The 19103-nt window shown below is 36.8% G+C and overlaps 1 protein-coding gene across 1 annotated transcript; it reads left to right on the top strand.

Moving 5' to 3' along the window:
* The first annotated feature begins 16954 nt into the window (after positions 1 to 16954).
* LOC149250440 (histone H3.2) lies at positions 16955 to 17777 on the top strand. Its single transcript, XM_089456436.1, has one exon. The coding sequence runs from the start codon at positions 17041 to 17043 to the stop codon at positions 17449 to 17451; it is 411 nt and encodes a 136-aa protein (XP_089312562.1). The 5' UTR covers positions 16955 to 17040; the 3' UTR covers positions 17452 to 17777.
* The last annotated feature ends 1326 nt before the right edge of the window (positions 17778 to 19103 follow it).

The following is a 19103-nucleotide window of genomic DNA, read 5'->3' as shown; positions in this document are numbered from 1 at the left end:
GAGCTTTTGTGATTTCACCAAGAGTATACCAAACTTATTTCAGAGATAATCGAACATGTCCTATAATTCACCAAACCTTTCTTCTAATATTTATGCGAGCTTATTTTATGAATTGTGGAGCGAGGTATAGACTTGTATATAGTTGTTTCTTCTTGAAATAATCTGACATGACTTCATGATTAGTTGTGTCTCCATTTAATATTAGGCCGACATGATTTCACTTGAACGAGACCGACTTGAATGAGGAAACTTGATGGAGGATCCTTTGACCAATAAAAAAATTAGTTTGGCCCAAAAAAAACAATCCTAAAGCCTACAATGGAGGCTTGACCTATGAAAATTGACCCGAGCTTGAAACTCATGCTTTAACAATTCAATTCAATAATAATAAAAATTATTTTTTCTTTTCTTTTGAAAAATATATTACATTTTGACTTGAAGTATAATTATGAAGACCAAACCTAGTTACATTATTCAACAAAGGGAACCTTGTTGTGACAATGTCCTTATTTGAAACTAACACCATTGATATTTTAGAAACATAGTATAATTTTTTGAAGGGTGTCTGCAATGTATGGTTTCCATGGATAGAGTGGCCATGGTGGTAATTAGTTCTTATTTCTCTTGTATAAACTTTTATTTTTTGCTACAACTGGGCTTTTAGCTTCTTATTTTCCTTTTGTATATGGTCCATTGTGTTTGAACCTGAGGTCGTCCATTTCTTCTCCCAACTTCCTATTTTCCTCCATAGTTCCAAAATCTTCGACCCCTTTGGACCTTGCAATTTTCTTACATATATAAGTTCTACCTCTATGTACCTCTAGTTCAAAGAATAACACTAGTGAAAGGTGGATAGGAAGCACCTTCCCTACATCAATCCAACCATAATACGATTATAGGTTTGGCTAAGGATCTAGTTCTTGTAGCTTTGGATTTTGTTCATGTGGTTCCACAAACTTTTCCTGTAGCTCTTCATTTTTTTCCTATGGAACTATGGGTTATTCTAGAAGCACAATTTCTTGAGTACACAACCCTTCTTGTTGAGCGTATGTATATTTTCCTTGAGTGATGTGGAGTGTAGATATTTAATGTGTAGATTCAAAACTTCTCATGAAATTTACCAGATCACAAGACTTGAAGCTACTCTATTCATCTATGGAAAGAAAATCACAATCGAGAACACAAATCATTAACATGCATCAAGATTCAACACATATAAACAAATATTTATCTAGGGGAAAGAAAATTCTCAAAACTCCTTATTATATGTATTGAGTTAATCGAAGAATAGAGGAAATACAATGCTTTTTCAAGCCTGAGAAACCTTTGCACTAGTATAATCTATCTCACTGCCTCACAGACTGACTCAAGCCAATACTTAGCCAATTTCTCATCCTACGAAGATCATGTTTCCTTATGTTGATCCCTTGGGAATTAGGACCCTATTAATTAGGAAATTCACCAATTTGGATTGTGCAATTTCTTTAGGCCCTTCTTTGACTGCATGCACCACCTGTACAACTTGGAATAGTTTACAACTGATAGTACACTACCCTTGAACTCCAATCTCAACTGGGTAACTCGAATTCTCTGCATGCATGAGTTAATTTACGCTGATTTATTAGTTTAACTAGATGATCACTCAATGTGAAAAAAGTTACACACCATTGACTGAACCTCCACTAGTTTTACTAATAGTTAGAACTAGTTACACTGAAAATAACTCAAATTATGTTAAAATTGGCAACTAGGGCCAAAACCCATGTGGGTCATCTTATTTATGGAAACTGATATTTTTCTTGGATTCCCCTCGTCAAGAGGTGTAGGATTGATCTAAAGCTCATCTGATTCCGACATGTATTTATGGAGATTTAAATTTATTTGTGTTATGGGACAATTCGTCAAGGTCAGCCAACAACCAAATTAACCCCACTTGTGCTTAGTGTTTTAGTATAAAAAGAGGTGGCTTGCTATTCATTTGCACACACTCTTCTTGTGATCTCTTCCTCTCCACTTGTCTTTGGGTTTTGGTGGAAGGATAGATCCTAAGAGATACGCTTCCCTAAGAAGAGTTGCCCTAGATGCTGCCATGGGTAAGAAGGATCTATGCAGCTCCTAGAAGATGATGCCCTAGCTCTACGCATTCCCTAGATTTAGGACACAGTCAAGGTGAAGCCCTAAACGCAGACAAGGTAAAGCCCAAAACGCAGTCAAGGTGAAGCCCTAAATGCAGTCAAGGTGCAACCTTAAACACAGTCAAGGTGAAGCCCTAAATGTAGTCAATGTGAAGCCCTAATGTAGACCTAAATGCAGTCATGGTGGACACCTTAATGCTGCACACACTGCCTTATCTAATCCCTTAAAGAGACCCCTAATACGTTGGTCTTATGTTTCATGTTGGTGCCCTAGACATAGTCCATGGAGGGAACTTATTCGCAGTTAAGGAGGACTGTTTAGGAGGGTTGTTAGACGCTGTTTAGGAGGAGGAATATTTAGGAGGGCTGTTAGAGGTTGTTTAGGAGGGTTGTTAGAGGTTGTTTAGGAGGGTTGTTAGGGACTGTTTAGGAGGGATGTTAGAGGTTGTTTATGAGGGTTGTTACAGGCTATTTAGGAGGGTTGTTAGAAGCAGTTAAGGAAGATTGTTATAGGACTTGGTTTCTGTCCTAGAGAATCTCTCTACTACCTGAATATGAAACAATCCTAAGCAACCATAGCCTAGCTGCTTTGCTAGGCTGCAAGCCATAGAAAGAAGCTAAGGTTGATAAGTGTAAATAGTTTGCAACATATTGGATGTTGTATGTGCAACATAACGATATATATTACAATAAGCATGGATGAGGGTATGTTGGATGCAACATGGTGTTAGAGACAACATGTTTAGTTGCAACAATGATTTGTGCAGAATGATGAATGGTGCAACATAGTGCACAATGATAGTGGTGCAGCTTATAGGTGATAGTAAGGATGGGTGTAACATAGTGCAGTATGGTGTAGCACAAGTATGGTGCAGCACAATGGTGCAAAATGGTGATGATGGGCATGTAGATATAGCAGCAACACGATGCATTGCATTAGCTTGTTGATGATGAGTACAACATGATGATGTGGTACTGCTAAGTAATAGGAAGTAGCATAGTGATGAAGAGCAACTCAGTGATTGGGTATAGCACAGTGACAGGTGCAGCATGATGAAGAGGTGCAGCACAGTGATGGGTGTTGCATGGTGATGGAGTCACCTTGGAGGATCAGTTGAAGAAGTATGCTTTCACTTAAGTTCGGATCAACTACCTCATGTGCCATCTTGTCAGAGAAGATTTCTGCTCTTATTTAGATAAGCCAAAATGTTGACTTCTGATGTATATGTACTATCTATATCTTTGTTGAACTATTGAATAACATATAAGAAGAATTGATCAAGGATTTCCCCACATTAGGGTTTGGCTGATTCCACATCTTGTTTCCTCTTGTCTTGGCTTTTCTTATGCAATTTATGTTTATGTTCTATCTGCATTTTACTATCATGTTAATGTGATAGCTAATCTGGAATTGATATTTAACTAATATGGAAAAATGAAGTAAATTTCTATCAACATAGAATATACCTAAAATTAACATGGTATCAGAGCTTAGGTGAAGACAAAGCCCAAGAAAGAGTGAAAGAGCAATCACCGAAGATAGTTGAAAAGGAAAAAAAGACTCAATGGGTTCCTCATCCCTCTTCAAATTCACCAATGGTTTAAGTCGAAGCAGAGAATATTATTCGAGTGGTGCAATGGAAGCATCTGATGGCCTACCTAAAGGTCACTTCAATGGGAATTTTGGATCAAAGGGTGGAAGGAAAGGCAGATGCCTTTCTTGCAATAAGTTCGGCCATTATGTGAAGGAGTGTCTGAATGGTAGGGACACATCACTTGATGATGATAACAACCGTTCCTAGGACATATTCAATGATCGGAGGAATGACAGGTAATGCAGGTCATCAAGGAAATGGTCGACCCTTCAAAGAAAGCAAGGAACTCCACGGATGAAGAATCAAATGTTGTTTCTGATAAGCTAAAGAAGTATCATCTTAAATTGGCCCTCTCTACTACTTCACCTCCAAACTCTTTGGGAATCTGGCTTATTGACAATAGTGCTTCAAGGCACTTCATCGAATAGAAGGAAGCTCTCTCTAATTTGATAGAGAATTAAACAATCATGGAGATTATGCTTGGAGTCAATGCCACCTATCCCGAAAAGGGTGTAGGGAATGCTACCCTTCAATTGAATAAGGGTAGCATGATTCATTAACAATAAGTTATTTATGTACCTAATCTCAAGAAGAACCTGGTGTCCATTTCGATAATGGAAGTCTAAGGTTTCATCAATGGAAAGGTACGTGTCTGAAAAAGGATTTTTTCAAGATGCTTTTATTCTTGGGTTCAGGGTTGGCAATTTGTATTAAGTTGCAAGAAGTCCATTGGGGACCATGTCAGTTGACACATCTCTTATGTAGCATCGAAGGTTTGCTTATTATGGAGCCCTACCCAATGTGATTCAGATGGTGACAGGGATGCCTGAATTCAAGAAGAGCAGGAAGGTACATGTTCGATATGTGCCAAAGGAAAATCTTACAGGGGGACCATTCCCCTCATGTAGCAATTCCATAGGTTTGGAACAACCCGAGGGGTTTGAGATTCATGATCAGGAATCTCATGTATGCAGGATGAAGAAAGCTCTCTATTATTTAGAGCTAACACCTCGAGCTTGATATGAGAGGATCGATAGTTGTTTGATGAAGCTGGGATTCACTAGGAGTGAAGTCGATCCAAACCATTGCTTAAAGGTTGTGGCTGATAAACCTATCATACTAGTACCTTATGAGGATGACCTCTTTTTAACGGGTGCAAACCCTTTCATTTGAAAAAGTAAGATGCAGTTTCCAAATTTGGAATGATGAACTGCGAGCCTGTGACTACCTCGATGGAGCTTAACTTTCAGAAGTTATGTGGTAGTGACATCGAAACTGATTTGGGAAATGCCTCTGAGTTCCATAAACTCATACTAGCATTGATGTTCTTGGTGAACTCTCATCCAGATATATGTTTTGCAGTTATCATGTTGAGCTCATATATGGTTGAGCCTCACTAGGTTGGTGCCAAGAATTTTCAGAGATATCTTTGGAGTATAATCTCTCATGGATTTAGATACACTACCGTAAATGTGAATTTGCATGATTATTCTGTTGTTGAATATGCAGGAAATGTGGAGGATCGCAAGAGCACTTCTAGGTGTTGATCCTCTTTGGGTTCTGATTCGATATCCTAGATGAGAAGGAAGCATAAGTCAGTTGCTTTTAGCACCAATGAGGTTGGATACATAGTTGCAAGTATGACCTCGTGTGAAGTTGTCTGGTTGTGGAATCTCTTCAATGAGTTGCTTGGACACGTATTGGATATCATCGTGATCTTCTATGACAATTAGAGGGGGATTCAATTGTTGAGGAATCCCATGTTCTATGATCGCTCCAATCATATAGACATAAGGTACCACTTTATCTAGGATATGGTACATCAAGGAGCAAGAAGGCTCCATCGCATTGAGACTAATGTGCAGGTCGCTAATATTTTATCGAAACCCCTAGGAAAGGTCAAATTCTTAACTTTCCGAGAACGACTAGGAGTCATGGAGAGACTCTCTCCTAAGGGTCCTGTATGATATGGACATTGAGCTATGGGGGCTTGGGGGTATATCGTGGAGCGATGAGCAACCAGAGGGTGAGTGGCTCAGCCTTCCCCTAGTGGTTTGCTACATAGGCGGGATGAGTGGTTGATCCTTTTCCTACTGAGACACAATCAAAGGGTGAGTGGTTCAACCTTCCCCTATAGTGACTTGTTTTGTATAGGGTGAGTCGTTCAGCCTTCACCTAGGATACCCCTGGCAACATGTAGACAAGATGAGTGGTCCATCCTTCTCCTGCCGAGACATACTACGCATGCGGTATGGGACTCACGGGAAGTACCTCTCATCTGGCCAATGAGTAGGGAAATGAGGATAGGGACCATAGTAGTATCGATGGATGCATCGTGTTACTATCATACTCCCTATGCTAGGATGATATTGATTTGGGATCAATTGGAATTGAGTTTGGGTCAGTAAGAGTGATATAACTCACTCTCTTTTGGAATTGATTTCAGATTGGTAAGAGTGGTATGATACACTCTCTTTATTTGGAACTGATTTCAGATCAGTAAGAGTGGTATGATACACTCTCTTTATTTGAAACTAATTTCGGATCAGTAAGAGTGGTATGAGACACTCTCTTTTATATGGGACTGACTTCGGGTCAGTAGAGGATCGTATGATACATTCTCGATAATTTATTCTTCTTCATAGTTCAACAGAGTAGAGTAGTGTAGCGAACTGATGGAAGAGATAGTACATTCTAGCAGATGGATCAACAAATGGAGTTCTCCCTAGTTGAGAGGGAGTGTTAAAATTGGAAACTAGGGCGAAATTCCATGTGGGTCATCTTATTTATGGTAGTTTATATTTTTCATGGCTTCCTCTTGTCGAGAGGTGTAGGATTGATCTAAAGATCACCCGATTCCAACATGTATTCATGGAGATGTGAATTTATTTGTGTTATGGGACAATTCGTCAAGGTCGGCCAACAACCAAATTGCCCCCACTTGTGCTCAAAGTTTTAGTATAAAATGAGGTGGCTTGCTATTCATTTGCACACACTCTTATTGTGATCTCTTCCTGTCCACTTGTCTTTGGGTTTTGGTGGGAGGAGAGATCCTAAGAGATGCGCTGCCCTAAGAAGAGTTTCCCTAGATGCTGCCATGGGTAAGAAGGATCTACGCAGCTCCTAGAAGATGATGCCCTAGATCTAGGACACAGTCAAGGTGAAGCCCTAAACGCAGTCAAGGTGAAGCCCTAAATGTAGACAAGGTGAAGCCCTAAACACAGTCAAGGTGAATCCCTAAACGGAGACAAGGTGAAGCACTAAACGTAGTCAAGGTGAAGCCCTAAACGCAGTCAAGGTGAAGCCCTAAACATAGACCTAAATGCAATCATGGTGGAGACCTTAATGTTGCACAGGATGCCTTATCTAGGCCCTTAAAAAGATCCCTAATACACTGGTCTTATGTGTCATGTTGGTGTCCTGAAAATATGTCCAAACTGAGGGGAAATCCCACTATTCAGGTGGTAAAAAATTACTATATTGGGTCACAATATTTTAGAAAATATGAGAAGCAGAAGTTGAGCTTCTTAGATGCTCCTAAAATTGTGCACCAAATAGGTTATGTTGGTATTTTTATTATAACTTCTCCTCTAAGAGGTTCCAGAAGTTGAAAATTGAACCATAGTGAGGGGAACTCCCACTAATCATCTAGTTCAATTTCCATAACTTGTACTGCTACAATTGAGTCGATATGCATTGAATTATTTTCTATATTAGTTTGGAGGGAAAGTGTTTGATGAAATTCTTAAATGGTTCAATGATTCATTTCATACAAACTGTTTGATGAAATGCCCCAATGAAAATGTTGTGTTGTGGTTGGGGATAATATTGTTGTATAATAGTGTTGTTGTAGTTGATATATGCTTATTTGTATGTAAAGAATTTACTATATTAGTTTGCAGACAAAGTGTTTGATGAAATGCCCCAATGAGTATGTTGTTTTGTGGTTGGGGATAGTATTGTTGTAGCTAATACATGTTTAATTGCATGCATTGAATTTACCATATTAGTTTGCATGGAAAGTGTTTGAAGAAATGTTTAAATGGTTTAAAGATTTATTTCATACAAATTGCATGATGAAATGTCCCAATGAAAATGATGTTTTGTGGCCAGGGATAGTATTATTGTGTGATAATATTGTTGTAGCTAATCTATGCCTATTTTCATGCAAATAATTTGCAAAGTCGTATCAAAATAATTTGAAAATTTGCATGCAAGGAATTTGAAAAGTTACATGCAAAGAAATGGAAAAGTGGCATGTTTTTTAGTTAGTATGCTACAAGTGTGGTTAGGATAAATTTAGTAGGGGTACATGAAAAAGTGATCTCATGTGATCCATGAGAGATTTGTAATTTCATGAATCTTTGTTCATCAAATATGTTTATGGTTGTAACTTTGAGTTTGTATTGTCAAGTTTTGAGATCCTATTTCCATAATTGGACAATGGAGGTCAAGTCATTTGTTAAATTGTAGCAAGAAAAGGCTTCTTTTGACTTGTGCCTTAGTCAAATGGTGAAATTCGAATTTCCACAACAGCAGGATGACTTGAGTTGCAGTTAGCTGAAGTGACATGGCCAAGTCACTTAGTTAAGTTAGTCATTTTGAGTTTGTGGGCATGAAGTAGAGTTGTGCATGTTGTAAAATGTAACTAGGTTTGATCTTCATAATGACATGTAAGTATGATCTTTGTAAATGATGAAATGAAAAGAATAAAATTATTTTTATATGCCTTTCTTCACGGGTTTCATGAGCAAGAGTTTTTATTTCTAGATGGATCCCATTGAGCGCTTTAGGATTTGTCAGGAGTCAATGTCATGTATATGTCAAAAGTATTCTAAGTATATAGGACTGTCAAAATAGCCATCCAAAAGACAAGCACGAATCTCCTCTTGAAGTTTGCCTGCAAGAAGAATTAAATAAAACAAGTAGGCTCACAAATAAAAGGCACATCTCTTCATGTATACAAGTCAACTTGTTTATGGAAAAACTAATATAAATATGTGGCTATGATCTTCGCAGAAGGACAGTGAAGAACTCGATTATCTCTGAGATTTTTGGAGGTCAATTATCGATATAGAAGTTCGGATTTGATGAAGAGAAACAATCATACTCTGAATTTGATGGGAAATCAATGTATTCAATTAAGATGAGAGTGCAGAAGATAGTTCGAATAAGAAAATTGGACCAAGTTCAATGAAGATACTACATTTCGATGTAGTCAAGGGAATTCATAATTCTTTGCAAACAAAGTGACAACAAGAATCTTTTTGCTACAAAGTTTGGACAAGTATAGATATACTACAGTTCGGTGCAAAAGGAAACTACGGTTCGGTTTCGGTGCTATCTCAAGAAGGACTCGGTGCCATCATAAGAAGGACTCGATGCCATCATAAGAGTGAAAGGTTTTGGCCTTGGCTCGTGCCTACATGATGTGTCTCTTGTGTATTTATGTTCATGCATTGGTCATTGTTTGATGATGAAGAACACTAATAATCTAACATTAAGAAGATCCTAATCTAAAGAAGTAAAAAGCATTCACAAGTAGTCACTAATGGAAGAGAAATCAACTAACACTAATGCCTTAGATTTCTCAACATTGCACCAAAGCTAAGGTTCTGAAGTCAAAGGAAGGTAATCAAAGAGACATTCATCAAGTTTCAAGGAAAGGCATCAAAGCAAGTCGAAGGTTATCAAAGCAAAAGATCAAAATATACATTGAAGAACTAGACTCTAGATTGAAGAACCAATCTACAACAACAAGAGCCTTTGTTTCTATAGTCATCATTAAAAGACCACAAAGACCCTCATCAAGTAGTATACAAGGCAAGATAAGTTCTAAGGAATTTTAAAGATGAATATCACATCATCTTGGAAAACGTGAAAACCCTAGAAGCATTTCTAATCTACACTACAAGAGAAGTTGAAGTGCGTTGAAGGCAAGAAGGCAGTGTCACCATTTTCAAAGTTATAAAGCAAGAAATGATCCTCTCCTTGCCCTAGAAAAAGTTCATCCAAAGAAGCAGCAAATATTCCTCATCAAAAGAGGAAACCTTTTTCTATTGAAGAAAGGATTTTTCATTTGAAAGAGGATCATCCAAGAGGGAGCTCTAATACATCTTCTTCAACCATCATCAAAGTGACCAAGGTGAAGATTTCATCTTCACTTGTTAAGTAAGTATCTTTCATTCTTTAATCAATTTGGTAAAATGACTTCGTGTTTGAAAGGAGATTTATAAATTGGATGGGTCATCGAAATTCCTTAGATGAAGAAGGAGGATAGACATAGTCCTCTAAGTAGTTGAAGTCATTAAACATATCAAAAAGTCTCTTCTGAATTCATGGAAAGGGATAATTATGAAAGATCCCCTCATATAGCAATATTGGAGACATCAAAAGGATGCATATGATAAACTCACTCCCTGAAGGTATGATCAGGAAGGTCACATGAGTTAGATCTGATCTACACAAAAGTAAAGATATCAAGGGATGAAGGATATCTTCATAAGGTCTCATCTACAAGATCTAGGAAAGAAGATAATCATCATTGATCTATAATGCAAAGACTATGAACATTGTAGGAAATATTGTCCTTAGCATAAGAAGGACAATAACAAAAATGGTAGAGAAGAAATCCATTTCACCATAGAAGTGGAGAAAGTTGAAAGAAGGAAGTCCAAGGAAAAGAAGCATTAGAAGCAAGAGCTCGTGATATCACCATAGGAAAACATGAAGGACCACTGGAACAAAATCTATGGTCATCAACTTTGAAGGATATAACTCTTGGTGACCTCATTGGAATATCAAAGGAATAAGTCATACAGGACAAGTCTCATCACACATCAGTTTAAAAGGGAAACATCTACTGAGTAAGGATATGCGATATGAAATTCTCATTAAAGGAGTAGGTCACACTACACTATAAAGATCCAACGCAAAAGAAAGTTGAGTTACAATTGGAGCTAGATCATGTCCAAAAGAGTATGGAAGAATGAGAGGTCGCAAAAGAGATGTAAATGGAAGAAAAATAAATCTACTGGGAAGTATACATGACCAATGGAAAGAGCAAGAAACCTGGAGATTTAAATCTAGGAATTTATGGTTACAGGCCGGATACAAGAACACAACTTTATTTCATAATAAAATTAGAAGTGTTAAAAATTGTATTTATACCATTATTGGCGAAGGGAATGTTAAAATCAAAGGGCAAGAGGAAATCAAAGAGGAAGCACATCAACACTTCAAGAGGCTGCTTTCTAATAATGAAGGGAATTCCAATTATGACGACTTCAGTCACATCCCAAACTTAGTCTGAGATGTGGTTAATGCTACTCTTTCTAAGCAAGTAGAGGAAGAGTAACTTCAATTTGCAATTTGGAATCTTCACTCGTTTTGGATGCTCATAAAAAATATCTCTTGAAAATGACTTGCTGGGTTTTCTGAAAAAGAAAAATAGGAGGAAATACCAACTCCACCTTCTTGGCCTTTATCCCTAAAGAATCCAGACCTTCCTCTTTCCATCCTTTCAGACCTATATCCTTGTGTAATTCATCCTAGAAGATTATATCTAAGATTTTAACAAATAGACTCAAAAACCTTCTTCCCATCTTGATCTTTGAAAACAAGGTGGATTTGTTCCCAGTAGACATACAGTTGACAATATTTTGCTTGTCCAAGAAGAAACCAATTCTAGCCTATCCAGAAAAGAGCAAGGCTTCATTTTGAAACTTGACATGGCCAATGCATTTGATAGAGTTAGGCACTCCTTCCTTATATATGTCGTGCAAAAGTTTGGGTTTTCCACTGATTTCATTGACATTATAAAATATTGTTTCCAAGGTCCCTGGATTTCCCCTTTAATCAATGGAAGCCCGGGGAGTTTTTTTCAAAGCTCTATTGGTCTCAAGCAAGGTTTCCCTTTATCTCCCTTCCTCTACATCATAATGGTTGATTCTCTGGTAGGAATCTTGAGAATAACATACATAGTGGCTTTATCATTAGGATCCAATTCAATAGAGGAGTTAAGAGCATGAATCATTCTCAATTTTTCGATGATACCTTTTTCATGGGGGGAGCTTCATGTATTCTTGCTAGAATATTCAAAGTCATAGTGGATCAATTTATGGAAGCCTAAGGAGGTATTCTAAATAATGCAAATAATAACATATATGGATGGAACAATCCAACTAGAAGTCTACAACATATCTCTCAAATCTTCAGAGTTCCATTCAAATCAAATTGGACTCACTTCAAACACTTAGGCTTGTCAATTTCAAAAGACAACTTGAAGGCCGATATATTGTTATATACCTAGGGGTGATAATATGGGGTACCAAGGGAGGTACCCAAGGTAATAATGTAATAATGAGATGGGCCATAGTAATAAATAAAGTGGTTAACCCATATCATGTAAGGGACCACAAGTAGTTAGTAACAATGTAATGGGCCCATGGTATTAGTTGATGGTATGAGGGAACCATGGTAATGACCCATGGTATTGTATGTATGAGGCCTATATAGAGGCTAGAGACTCTGTGTCAAGGGGAGTGTGAAGGAATTGTGAGGGAATATTGTATGAACAGGCATATGGCTTGTGGAGTGTTCTCCTTCCTTAAGGAGTGAATGTATGGTGTTGCCCTACCTTAAGGGTTTGATCAATAAAGAATCATTTCATATTATTTCTGGGTTTATTTGCATTATCTTATATTTTCATATCAGATCTATAGTATTTCCGGGTTAGATCTATAACAAGTGGTATCAGAGCTATAACAAGTGGTATTAGAGCTATAACATATATGGTATACTACAATAGACAAAATGAAGAAGAAAATTCAGAACTAAGGAATGCAATGGCTTAACTTAGCTGGGAGGATAAAATTGATCGAATCTATCCTATCATCCCTCCCTTTATATCAATTTATAGTCACCCAAGGTCCTGTTGGAATTCAAAAGTATATAGAATTAATCATACAGAACTTCTTATGGCATGGAGGAAAAACTGAGTCTAAGAAATTCAATTTGGTCAATTGGAAACAAGTAACTGCCCCTTATGAGAAGGGAGGAACATCTATCTGACTCCCAGGATTAACTAACACTACTTTAGGACAAAAAATTGTGTGGAGGTTTGTCACAGGTGAGACTATTTGGTGAAAACATGTGCTAGAGAGAAAATATCTAAACTCTTCTCGATAATATCTCCTCACCTCAAAATTGCAAACTAGACATTGTTCACAAATCTGGAAACTATGAAAAAAATCACTGCCCTTAGTAAAAAATAATACCTCTAGGATTCCTGGGGGAGGGAAGGACATAAATACATGGAGTGACAACATCATGGGAAATACCTCTCTCTCTATGAAATACAAGGTATTCTCCCTCGCAAGACCTAGATTATAAACAGAGGTATCTCAACTCTAGAACATATTTCCTCTTAGAATCAACAAGACAATTCATGGGATAGTTGGAACCCCCCATCTTCCCCCCCGAGCTTCGTTATTAATGGGATTTGATTCTCCTCCATCTAATGGGACCAACCCCTATTAGAATCCGACAATAAGATAAATTCAATTGGAATCCAACAGGTGGAGATTATTTAGTCAATTCTAGATATGGAAAGCTTCAAGAAGACCATCAACCGCCTGATTGGCCTATCTGGAAACTAGTCTGAAAGATTGAGAGTCTACATTAAATTGAAGTCTTTATTCGGACCATGCTTAAAGGGAAAATTCTCACTGCATATAATCTCAGGGAAATATGTATAAATGGCCCCTCCATCTATCCTCTATGCTTTAGAGCAAAAGAAACTATATATCATATTTTCATCAACTCTAAATTCTCTTCTGATTGTTGGAAAACCTTGCTCAATCCTCTTGAGGTCCATACCAACTCAAGTCTCAGTTTATCAAAGTATTTTGCAAAGTGGAATTCCAACCATCCCTAATCCCTAAAAAAAAGAATATGTTAAATATATTTTGGACTTGTCTCCCTTCATTCTTATGCTAATAGATTTGGCTAGCAAGAAACAAGTTCATCTTTCAAAACACAAAGCCAGAAGTTTGAAAAATTCTGACCAAAACTTGGATCTTGGCATCAAAATTCATTCTTGCAAAAGGGATAAAAAATGGATGACAACCTCCTTCAACATGAAGAAAAAAATTAGATCAAATTCGTGCTAGATCGACCTTCAATTATGGCTCGTATCCCTAGATCAACTCCTCTTAGATCTGATAATTGGAAGATCCATTTTTCTAAAAGGGATTTATCAGTTTGGCTAAAATATATCAAGATGTCTTTTCTTCGATGGAGCCTCCAAGTCAAATCCTAGTAAGGCACGAGCTAGGGGTATTATAATTGACCATTTGAGATCAAACTCAAATTATTTTGAGTGGGGCTTAGGCATTGATTCAAACAATAAGGTAGAGGCTTATGGTTTTTTTATGGGTTCCCAAATCTTGAGGAACGAAAACTATATGAAGCCAATCATAATCAGGGATTCTGCTATCCTTATTCAGCAGATTCTCATGAACTCGAAGCTAAAAAATTATGAGATTGGCCAAATAATCACCAGAATCCGTCACTACTTAAAAAATCTCTCTTTCTTCCACGTCCTCAGAGAAAACAACAAGATAGTTGACGTATATGCAAACAAAGCTTGTGTAAGACCTCAAGGAGAGGCCTGAAGAAATCAAGAAATCTTCACAAAATTTATCCCTTAAATCTTTCTCCTCAAATGTACAATCCGATCTTAGAAATTTTCATATCCTGTCTCCTCCTTCCCAAGGCTTGTAAATGTCAATATCTCTTCGTATCCTCCCTTAATCAAAGCTCCATCTTCAAAGCAGATATGAGACCCACCTCAAATTTTCTCCCTCTGACTGCTACACATTTCAAAATTAAAGGCATGATGATTCACATGGTTCATGGGTTCCTCAGCAGGCATATCATCTCTTTATATTCCCCTCACCTTCTTCTTCTCTTTGCGCCGCTCTTTGTTCCTTTCTTATATGCTTATGTGTGCTGTCTTATATCTCCTTTCTGCAACAAGACTTCCCCCTTCCCTCTGCTTCTCTGCATGCACCCCCTTTTTTCTCCCCTTGTTCCTCTGCTGCGCCCTTTCTTCTCCACCTCCATCCTTCTATCTTGATCATTCTAAATCCTTGTTACTTTCTCCAGGGATTCGATCTAGTGTTGCCCTCATTGCAAGGCTCTCAAAGCAGTTTTGGTACAAATTTGGGCTATGCATAACCAATGGAAGGAAAAATGCAGAACCAAACTTGGGTTTCTCAATCACCAATGCAATGAGCACAAGAAATCCTTTGAACAACTCAATAATCATTGTATTCAAACTTGAGGATCTCAACAGCAGGTACCAGCAGAACAAGGAGAAATCCATCAACAAAGATTAAAAGAATCAGATAGTTTCAGAAATTATCAGGACTTGTTTCTCTCATTATCAGAATGCACCTTCTTCCTTAGCGTATTGAATCTATCAGTGGTTACATGAATAGTAAATGTAGAATTCTTATTCAGCAGTTTGTTAGAATTTACAAGTTGAATGTAGTAGGAAGACTAGGTAGTTATGATTTCCATGTAAAAGCAGGAAAAAAAGGATCAAGGAATTTTGTCAATTCCTCCTTCTTGATATGTTCAAACACTATGTACTTCATAATATATCTCCCCTTCCTTTTTGAATGAATATACCATAACCAATCTTGTAAAAAAAATTGGATTCAATGCATTGAAAAACCCTTGAGGCACTTAGTCTATACAATTATATAACTGAAACTTACGACTCCAACAAATCCCTGCTAGGATTTGGGCAAAATCGATTAGAAAATATGTCTGGAATGTCGAAGAGTTGGATGATGCTTTTAACTATTAAGTACATGTTGTGCAAAAAGTTCTTGATAAAACCTGATCACAATTCCACTTTTCTACTAACAACATAGATTGAATATGTTTCTAGATATCTACTTTGTCTATAAGTAGGGCACTACAAAGATCTATAAGTATTTAAGCACTTAATATAGAGAACTAAGTATATGAAGCCATGGGTGGTTCTCATCAAAGATATTACACCTTTAGAACATGAAGTGAAGCAAATGGTGAATTGGTTGTAAATGATTATTTCCTTATCACTTTGTGGACACAATTTTTGTGGAAAGAGACAATGGAAAGCTTGGATACATTATATGCAACGCGTTTGTCTTTAAATCACAATGTTTAGTCCTAATGCCCAATGGTTCAAAATACAATGTTTGGTCATAATTTCCAATTGTTTAAAACACAATGTTATCATAATTTACATAATTTTCACTTGGCCAATGGACCGAGACTAGTCATGGCTTCAACTTGATCAACTATTTAAATGTTTTGAAATCTTCTTTGTTTTCTATAGTTATACCAAAGAAGTTTGGTATCTGTGGTGTTAAGGGTTAAAAAATGATAAATAAATGGATAAGAAAGTCTTTGGCTTTATTAACCAAGTTTCATATCTTCATTAGGATATTCATTGCCACTCACACATATAATTCATTGTGTGAGGTACTTTCTAGGAAACCTTATATGAGATTGGAAATGGATTTTAAGAGTTTCCTTTGGGCTAATGCATATGGAAGGAATTATTTTTTATAAAGTTAATTAGGAATTGTGTGAGAGAGGAAGTGACTAGTAAAAGTCAAGCATCATTTGAATGCATATTCAAAGCCAATCATTATGTGGCAAATGGAATATTTTTGGATTATGGGTAAAAAGAAAGCTCAAAAGTTTTGGTGAAACATAATATTTATGGAATCCTTTACCTAACAAAAAAAATCTTGAAAAAGTTTTCAATCCTCTTACACTTAACAAAAAGACTAAAAAAAAATTAGAAGTGATAAGACTAAAAGTGGGGTAGATCAAAATCCTTCACTAACTAAACATAAACTTATCCCTAATATATGTACTTCATTCTACATTAAATTTTGACCAAAATAAACACCTCAGACTCAAATAGAAAGCTTATTTTTTCCAAGTAGTCAATATCACCGGCAACCCGAATTACATAACTTTGGAGGAAATTGTGCTGACATGTAAAGATGGGATCCAGATCCGTATGATGGGTGAGGTGGAGGAATAGGAGTCGTTAATGAAGATGGAAAATCGGTCGGCCACGATGTGTTGAAAAGGGCGCGAAATTAAAATTTTGAAAAAGTTGAGAAGAAGTTTGGTATAAAAGGGGAAACGGGGAGGAGAGTGGCAGTCAGCGTGTGTGTCAAATATTCTTGATTCAAAAGAAATCGTAGAACATAAGAGAAGAGAGGAAAGGGTAAAAGATGGCCCGAACGAAGCAGACTGCCCGTAAATCCACCGGTGGGAAGGCGCCGAGGAAACAGCTCGCAACCAAGGCTGCGAGGAAATCTGCACCGGCGACGGGCGGAGTGAAGAAGCCTCACAGATTCAGGCCGGGTACTGTTGCCCTCCGTGAGATCCGAAAGTATCAGAAGAGCACGGAGCTTTTGATAAGGAAGCTGCCCTTCCAGCGTCTCGTTAGAGAAATTGCTCAGGACTTCAAGACGGATCTGAGGTTCCAGTCCTCTGCCGTGGCGGCTCTGCAAGAAGCGGCGGAGGCATATCTCGTGGGCCTCTTCGAGGACACTAACCTGTGCGCCATACATGCTAAGAGGGTCACTATTATGCCCAAAGATATTCAGCTAGCTCGCCGCATTCGTGGAGAGAGGGCTTAATATTTCTGTAATTTTCGCAGTAATACCAATGGTGTGTTTTCACACCACTCTCCTCTTTTTTAGATTTGTTCATCCATAGTTTCTATTCCTTGATTTGTGTCTGTACATAGCAAAGCTTATTGGGGCGCTATGTGTTTCAATTTTTATTGATCCCATTGTATGCACCTGCCAATTTTCGCAGTTGGTTTTTGTATGGGTCAAACCCTCATGGTGAGGCGAGGTTTTTTTAACTGAGCACTCTGACAGCATCTATGCCAGCTATTTGTGACTGACTCATATTCACTGTAAATGCCACTTTTCATTGTGGCAATAATTTTGTTTCTCCTCCTCAAAATCCTAAACGAAGTTGAATGATATGTTTCTTGTGGTAGTTTGCCAAATTAAGTATTAGAGTTAGGTTTGTTTTTATTTTAGGATATGGTTACTGCACTGTGCACTGTAGACTGTAGCTGGCTATATTAATTACCCCTGCAGACTAGATTAATTTTGCTTTGTTGGGTATTACATGTAAAAATTTTAAATGATTTCCATTTGGATATTCATTATTTATGTTATTGGTTGATGGTTTAAATCTGCTCCCATTGGTATCCATTGCTTTGCTCTATGATTTTTTTTTAGAGATAAAAAAGGAGCCCAATATATTTCTCATTTGATATTGTGTTAATTGGTGGTAAAGTTTGGTTTTCTAATTATATTAAGTCCATAGAAAGATCTTAGAAAGATCTTTTGTGAATAGTATATAAGTTGGAACTTTGTTTTGGATGAAGAGTTTTGTAAATGTTTGGATTTATGTATTTTATGTTCTTGCCTATCCTTTTAGGTATGGTTAGAATAATGCTTTTAATAGGTATATTTTTTAAAGATCTTTGGATATTCTTTACCATGGCAATACACAAGTTGATATTGAGGATAAAAATGATTTTAGAAAATGTGAGTCTTTGAATTATTTTGGTGAATCTCATCTATTTTGTTATGAATGTGAGTTTAGTATGGATAATGCTATATCACTTTAATATAAAGATTATTGACTAATTTATGGCATGAAAGGGTTGGTTGATTTGTAGATGTTTGCGAGGGACAATTTATATTCATGATTATGAGTGAATGCAATTAATTTTGCAATGATGCTAGGGACATAATTGTTGAAAATGATTTTTTTCTTTGGTTTTTTTTGGGAAAAATGATTGTTGAGCAAAGGGATGAGAGGTTTTGCCATTTTAATTGGCTCTAAGGCATTGCTTGTTTTGACTATTATTATGGAAAAGAAATGTTAAGGGATTTTTGAGCTAATGGTTTACTAGACATTTATCACAATTATGGGATAAGATAAGTGGAGATTGAACTTTTTGTAAATACTATGTATCCTATTATTATTATTATTATTTTTACTAGCCTAGGTTCATCTTAAAATTGGATCTCTTGAGCACCAATAACAATAAAAATAATAGATAGGTTTTTCTACATATATTTTATAATTTCAACCAACTTATATAGATCTCTTTAGCAATGTAAGTTTTGCTTGAAATTGTGATATACAATTTGTTGCCAATAAGATGGACATCATATTTCTTATATTTATGTAAATTGTAATATTTTAATTTAGATGAACAACATTTGATAATAACATTAAATGAATAATTGAAAAAAATCAC

This window comes from Pinus tabuliformis, chromosome 7 (genome assembly GCF_031772625.1).
Source record: "Pinus tabuliformis cultivar Carrire ecotype Pingquan chromosome 7, CPIR1, whole genome shotgun sequence".
Classification (NCBI taxonomy): domain Eukaryota; kingdom Viridiplantae; phylum Streptophyta; class Pinopsida; order Pinales; family Pinaceae; genus Pinus; species Pinus tabuliformis.
Note: the sequence above shows the minus strand (reverse complement) of the source record. Positions and strands in the feature narration are given on the sequence as shown.

Bases quoted from the DNA above. Each gene is read 5' to 3' on its own strand.
- LOC149250440 (XM_089456436.1), top strand. From the start codon at position 17,041: ATGGCCCGAACGAAGCAGACTGCCCGTAAATCCACCGGTGGGAAGGCG.